The sequence below is a fragment of the Arachis duranensis genome, chromosome 7, assembly GCF_000817695.3.
Source record: "Arachis duranensis cultivar V14167 chromosome 7, aradu.V14167.gnm2.J7QH, whole genome shotgun sequence".
NCBI classification, from domain to species: Eukaryota; Viridiplantae; Streptophyta; class Magnoliopsida; order Fabales; family Fabaceae; genus Arachis; species Arachis duranensis.
This window is the reverse complement of record NC_029778.3, coordinates 21,100,241-21,108,060: the sequence shown is the minus strand read 5'-3', so window position 1 is coordinate 21,108,060 and position 7,820 is coordinate 21,100,241. Positions and strand designations below refer to the sequence as shown.

The following is a 7,820-nucleotide window of genomic DNA, read 5'->3' as shown; positions in this document are numbered from 1 at the left end:
ATAATATTTCTCTCTTGGGTCGCAAAAGTACAGCTAATACGAGGTAAAAAAGCAGCAGATTCCTCCAAATGAAAAAAAAATAATGATAATAGAATTTAATATTGATAGATTATTTTATAGGCGTATCTAATTTAGGAAGTAATATTAGAAAATTATCAAAATTTTTATTGTTGGTTATCTTTTAGTAATTAATGTTTAAAATTATTAAATAAAATATATTATTGGATTATTAAACTAAACAAATATATTAAAAAAATTAAATTAATAGCTAAATAATGAGTAAAATCAATAAATTTTAATAACTTTTAACATTTTTTTGGTATAAATAATTATTTTTTATATTAATTATTTGAATAATAGTTAAAAAACGATGTAATTAAATGCCTAGCTATCTAAACCATTTTAATTTTACGAAGGTAGTGGATGAAAAATAAATCCATGGTAATGGTAATGCATGCTGCTGCTTCAGTGCTTCTTCGAAACTTGGTCTGAATGACGGAGAAGCTGGCTTATCTTTTGCTAATTAAATAAATAATTAATGTGTATACTAAAATTAATTACTAAAATTAGTTATAATAATAATAATAATACAAGCAACTCGTGGTGAAATGTTGTCAATTGAAATAGGGAAGAAGAGGCGAAGAGCTTTTCAGCTAAGCACTTACCCTTTCCTGCCTACTGTGTATGAACTAAGCCTTATTAGCTTCACGAAAACATGCCTACTGGTTCTTCCTTGCCACACCACATTGAAAAATGGAAAAATTGGGTGCTGCATGAGCATGAGCCTGATAAATGGTGGATAATGAGTGTCCCGTCAGCTATGATTGGACTCACCTGTTTTGCTTTCAGCTACTTCAACCATCATCTCAAAGCTTGGAACCTGATGTTGAAAATCTCCATCTCCATTGTTCTCATTGCCCTCATCTGTATTGCAGTTTTATTTGCAAGAAGATGGCCAAATGGGAGCAGACCATGGGTGAAAGCGCATTTGGTATTGGTGGCGATTACAGTCACCTATGTCGCCACCTTCTTTCTTGATAAAGAAAAAGAGGAGGAACCGGATGTATTACGCCTGGTATCCTATGTTGCATTTGCTGTGACGTCTTTAAGTCTAGCAATACAGACTCAACTCGAATTTTTCGGGGAAATCGTATACTTTTTTGTTGGACTTCTACTTATAGGACTCATGAAGATAAACTGGTGGTTGGCTATCTTCCCTGGAGCATGCTTCAGTTATCTACTCATTATTCTTTCTTCATTTCTACATGAACTATCAGAAAAACGCATCCCCACTCATACGAATTCATCAGCTTCACCAACCTATACCGAAACTTCTTTTGTTGATGATACCTCTTCTATCGGCTCTGGCACTGCAATGAATCCACAACAATCCAATAATACCGATACCGGTACTGTTCCTCTTTTAGCGCCTCCACCAGTTCGAAGTGATGATCTCTTAGACGGGTTCAGGCGTGCTCTACGGACGCTTAATGGGTTGGATAGGGAACTTGCATGGGAGTTAAAGCGCCCCTTGGGAGATTACCTTACAGATAGAAGTGAAGAGGTTCCAGCGGTACTGGGGAACGACTCCAACTTCCTAGTGGATAGGATTTCGTCACAGGTACTTGATGAGCTGAATCGCTTGATGATGAATTCGACCCAGTTTGACGATGACTTGAGGAATTTGGTGGTGGATGAATACAGCAGAAGCCGGAAACGGTTCTTGGAGATATGCCAGGTGGAGTTACAGTTGAATGTGAATAAAAAGAACACGGTGAAGAAGTGGATTAAAGTTTCCAACATAACATTAAGGATACTATTTCCTAATGAACGGAGACTCTGCGATCGAGTGTTTGGCTCTTCGTCTGACATCTGGGGTGAGTGTTTCATGGAGGTTTGCTCGGAATGGGCACGAGATTTACTGAACTTCGCGGATCAGGTTGCAAAGAATGGACTTAAATATCAGAAACGTGACTATTTGCCCCAGCTTTTCCAAGTGTTGAGAGCACAATGTGATCTAATTATTCCATCTTTTGAGTTACTGTTTTCTAATACTGAAATCAGGGGTGCACTCTGGACTGAAGCAATCAAAGTTAAAGAAAGACTGTGTAGAGCAATTAAGGATTACTTTTTCATGGGGTTGGAGGATTTGGCTCACGCAGATGGAAGAAAAGAGGTAGTCTATTGTAGTGTTATAATTCATGACAGTACTGTCCAGGTAATGGAACGCCTCAGTGATGCCTTCAAAGAAAGAGACACCCTTGGATTAATCCTCCAAGATTACCCCATAGTTCCTGTAAAGGAGGGAATGACTTTGCTTGCTAGTCACATTTCTTGGATGATCGATCTGCTGGAGGCCAATTTGGAAACCTTCACAGAAAACAGCGAGAATGCTTCCCTGGGCTGTGTTTACTTGATCAATAATTTTAGTTACATAGAAAGGAAAGTCCATGATACTCAATTGGACACCATTTTGGGGCATAGTTGGCTCGAAGAACAAAGTGTCAAATTCCATGGGTACCTCGAGAAATATCGAAGAAACTCATGGGATACGGTGTTTGGCTACTTGAAGTTGGATAGCGAGAACGTGACGGAAGAGTCAATGAAAGAGAAGATCCAATTGTTTAACGAGCACTTTGGCAAAATGTTTTATCATCATCGTAGATGATCAGTTCATGATACAGTTAGGGAAAAAGTGAGAAAATCGGTGAGCACGGTCTTTGTTCCAGAATATGGAAATTTCATTGAGAGGTTCCGCGAGATTCTTGGGGATCATGCTGATGAGTACATCAAGTATTCAACATCGGAAATTGAAGATTGCTTCACGGTGTACCTATTTTCTGGAAGTGGATATAGTTCGGATGATAATCGTGATGACGATGAATAAGTTGCCAAAAGAGAAAGGTAAGGCTACGCAAGCTCCTGACTTATCTGTTTTTTATCTTTCCAATCCAATGAATGTAGTGACCGATCTGCAAATGAACCTAATCTTTCGAGAAATAGAAAGTGGTTTAGCGAACAAAATCGTCATCTATTTGGAGAACAATGATTTTGGAAAAATAATTGACTTATTAAGGCATTGGGGTTCTTACTTTTATACCACTAAGCAATTCAAATTAATTCTCTTCATATAAGTTTTAAGAAAGCATAGAGTTGACGCTTTATGATCACTAATGTTTACTATTACTGATTATACATAATAATCAAACTATCTTACTTTTTTTTTTTTTTCAAAAATCGGTTCATGTCACATGTTTCTCCTTTTTGTCCACTTTGTTTATCTGCTCTCACTGAGATTTACTGATTCACCCTTTATATTATCACGTTTGCAGGCGCTTTTTGTTTGGTTGATACTTGCATGATTGCTATTGTTTTTGTAGTGGTATACTTCCAATATGTTTGTTGGGAGGCTAGGATACTGCAGGTAGCTTCTCATTCTAAAATCTGTAACAATAAAGTTAGCTAGGTACTTGGCCATTTTAGTTATTTTAAATAAATTTGAGATGTAATTATTCTTTAGCTATAAGCTTGGGAATAAGTATTATTTTGGATTTTTTTTTTGGAAGTTTAGTTTCAAGTGTGGTGATTTAGTTTTCCTTTTTCTCTCCTATAGATGATTTGGTGGATGTTAAGCGGTTCCAACAACATCTTTTTTATTGGTTCTATAAATTGAGCATGATTTTGAATTTTGAGATGTATCATTTTATAATGTAGCTTACAAAATTTTAGAGCTATATTTATCTACTTTTATATTTTATATACTAATTTATTTGGTCTCGTTTTTTGTTATAAAAAATTTTTGTAAGACTTTTCTATTTTTTCTTTATATTGATAAGAAGTATTTTGTTTTGTTTATTTTTTTGAGAGTTGGAAATATATATTGTTTGATTACGTGTATATATCAAAATCAGTTACTAAAAATTAACCACTAAAATAGAATACATATTGTTCTTGCTGAGTTTGGCCGGTATATAGTTCGTCCGTCGATAAATGTCTTCAAACTTTTCGTCGGGATGAGTTATACGTCGGCAAGGAGAGAACAACGGGATAGGTACCTGCAAAAGATACTGCGATGCTCAAGTCAGTAAGTGTTTAAGAGATATAAGAATAATTCTATGAATATAGAATGTAAGACATGAAATAGAAGTTATCATGTATTGTGTTATAATAATTCTATGAATATAGAATGTATATATAATATATCTATCTAGAAGAGGAGTGCTAGGGGACAGCAGAATTTGTGATGTTTAGCCATCAATTAGCCATTATTAATATTTTTAATGGTGTGAGATGATATTTAATGGTGTATGATTAATCATTTTTCTTTGATAGTTAAGTGCGGGCCAAATTTCAACAAAAATGCTGGTCTCCTAGACGTTCTCATCTATAGAATGTATGGTATATATATATATATATAGAATTGGTGCCTTGTATAGGCATAGAGTTGATTAATAGAGTTGATGATATGACTGTTGATCATTAAGTCCGAATAATGGTCATTAATAAGTTGGTAATAAAGGTGTCAGTTACAGAATGAATGATAATTAAGGCCGAGTTATAACTCATAATGCACAATAAAAATCGAGTTATAAGGTGACGGATCACAAATTGCCATATAAAATACACATTAAAAATTAGTTAAATTATATATATATATTGTCAACGAGTTATAATTCAAATGTTATAACCTTATAATCCTTACCTAAAGGTTTGAGTTCGAATCTCACTTCTAATTTTAAAAAAAATTAAATAATATTTATATATAAATACATAGTAATAGATTTTAACGTATAAATAATATTTTTTTATTTGATTTTGTATGATAAAGTGTTTTTGGTATGAGGTAGAGATTGTCACTTCGTTGGCAAAGTATTTGATCGAGTGTTCTCTGGAAATTTCATTGGATGGAGCTTTCTAAATTATTTATGAATTTGTTCCATTTTGCTATCCTATATTCACTTATTGGCAACAAAATATTAAGAAATTTATTAACAACCTCATACAAAATATGAAGGTTAGACTCCATCATACAACAAATTCACAACTAAATAACAGCCATCCATCTGAGGCGTCGGTCAGCGGCAAAATCACGGTGGTGGAGCTCTGACCAAAAATCCCTCAATATATAGTGCCAATTCTATGCTACTAAACCATTTAATGAATATATTATGGATTTTTTCTTTTTAATGAATGTGTCCAACACCAATAAGTGATGCTCATTGTGAGACTTGGAAGAGGAATCAATGCTCATTGTGAGATTTGGAAGAGGAATCAAACACCACAAGTGATGAATTTGAGGGTGTTTGAGAACAAATCTTTGACGAGCTCTGAAATTACAACAGCAGCGAGGAATTTGTGGACGAGATTTGGCCTGAATGAGGCGACGGAACTTCTCCATTTTCTTTTCTTTCTTTCTATGTTAATGTTAGGATTTTTGGAAATGTCCTTTGTTGTTCTATTTAGACCACCCACATTATTTTATTTGGATCAATAAAATTGGATAATTTACCTAAATAAAATGGTTGGGAAAAATCTTTACTCAAATATAACAATTACAATTCTTTTACTTGCGTGTCTTGATTCATTATTATATAAACTGTGATAAGTTACTACGTTTTATTTTTTACACATAAACCATGGTAGGTAAGCACGATTTATAAAGTGACAATGAGCATAAATGTGATAATTAAGCACGGTTTATGAAGAGAGAATTTTGATCATAAAACCTTGTTACTTTCCACGGTTTATAAAAAGAGAAAAAATTCTATATATATGCTTGACATTCAAGCTGTTGAAGAGAATTATTTTATAATGGCAAGTGAGGAATAAAGTTTTCTAAATAATAAGGACAAATCATACTATTAAACCAGAATGGAAGAGAAATTACATGTTTCAACCAAAGCAAAAAATGTAACATGCATCAACTAGAAGCGTGTTTTTATGTAATTCGAATCAAACTAATTTGAATTACAAACCAACAGTAATTCGAAGTTGATCAATTCGAAATATGCAGTCAAAATTTGTACGTAATTCGAACCTACCTGATTCGAATTATGCATGCAGGTTAACCAGGGTAGTTCGAATTACACTCATTCAAATTACAAGGGATACAATTCGAATTAGACTAAAAAGCAAAATTATCTAGAATATTGGACCAGCTCAATGTTGATCAGATTTTTTATTTCTATTATAAAAAAAATAATTCTCAACAAAAAAATCATGTTATTTTTTAGAATTTAATTTTTTTTATTGTGTTTTCATAAAGTTTGCACAAAATTCACCTATTATATTAACTAAACTTATTTATTTACGTAAAGTTTGTTTATGGACTCAGCAAACTTGTTTACATTTAATACGATTTAAATTGTATTAATATATTTTTATTTTAATCAATTTAATTTTATTTAAATAATTAGAATTTTAAATTATAAAATTTGTATTACTTTGTAATTCAAAATTTAAATAGATATAATTTAAATTAATGATTTATAAAATTAAATGTATGCGTATTATTGTACTCATATGATTAATTATATTTATTCAATTTTAAAAAAATAACGGTTGTTAATTTTTAACTAACAAATAAATACACTTATATTATTTTTAAATTAGAATTTTTTAAATAAATGTACTCTTATTATTTTAATTTTTTAATTTAAATAAATATATTCGTATTATTTTAAATAAAATTTAAAATTAATATAAACAGGTTTATATAAATTATTGATTTAAATTATGTCTATTTAAATTTTAAATTACAAACTAATACAAATTTTATAATTTAAAAATTTAATTATTTAAATAAAATTAAATTGATTAAAATTTATAAAAATATACTAATACAATTCAAATCGTATTAAAATATAAACAAGTTTGCTGAGTCTATAAACAAATTTTACGTAAATAAATAAGTTTAGTCATGTGATAATTGAATTTTGTATTTATATTACTCCACGCTATTTAATCGGTATATGCGAGTTTCGTCTTCCATAGCTCCATCACCCAAATGCTTCAAAACTACAAAGCCTTTTCCATATTCTCTCTCAACCTCCCAGATTCAAAAATTTTGATTTTACACAAATAAAATCCGTCATGGCTTAAAGCGGATTATGTATTTATATTATTCCATGCATAAACCGTAGTAACCAACAAAGTTTTATGGTCACACAGTTTACTCATAAATAGTAGTAACCTTGCACGGTTTTAACTCACGTTTTTATGCATAATCTGTAGTTACTTACCACGGTTTACGCTCGTTGATTCTCATTCATAAACCGTGCCAACCTCCCACGATTTATGTATAAATTGTAAACCATTACTACCTACCACAGTTTACATAATAATAAATAAGGACACTCAAGTAAACGAATAACAAATATTACATTTGAATAAAGAATTCCTTCAATCATTTTATTCAAGTAAAATGCCCAACAAAATTCCTACCTTTAAAAAAACAACACATAGACGCTTAAATCAAATCATATTAGTTCTTTTTGTGTCAACTTTATTATTTCGCTCAAGCTACTCCCTTATTTTCTAACATTCTAGACTCTATTATTTGGGGAATTATATGGTAGTATTAGTTTTGGTAATTAAAAATGACATAAGTTTGACTTACAAATAAAATTCTAACACACAGTATGATAAGAAAATTAAATTTAAAATTAAAATAATTTTTTATAATTTTTTATGATTATTTTTATCAAAATAATTTTTATAATTAATTTTCATAATTATAAAAAATAATTTCAAAAAAATAACACCAAAATAATTTTATAATTATATTTATAATTATTATTTTTATTTTTAAAAAATAATTT

The 7,820-nt window shown here is 30.9% G+C and overlaps 1 protein-coding gene across 1 annotated transcript; it reads left to right on the top strand.

The window, feature by feature from the left end:
* The first annotated feature begins 687 nt into the window (after positions 1-687).
* On the top strand, positions 688-3,580 carry LOC107458223 (exocyst complex component EXO70B1-like). The gene is made up of 2 exons (XM_021127620.2): positions 688-2,904; positions 3,333-3,580. Exon 1 carries the CDS (start codon positions 716-718, stop codon positions 2,666-2,668), a length of 1,953 nt encoding a protein of 650 aa, XP_020983279.1. The 5' UTR covers positions 688-715; the 3' UTR covers positions 2,669-2,904; positions 3,333-3,580.
* The last annotated feature ends 4,240 nt before the right edge of the window (positions 3,581-7,820 follow it).

Bases quoted from the DNA above. Each gene is read 5' to 3' on its own strand.
- LOC107458223 (XM_021127620.2), top strand. From the start codon at position 716: ATGCCTACTGGTTCTTCCTTGCCACACCACATTGAAAAATGGAAAAAT.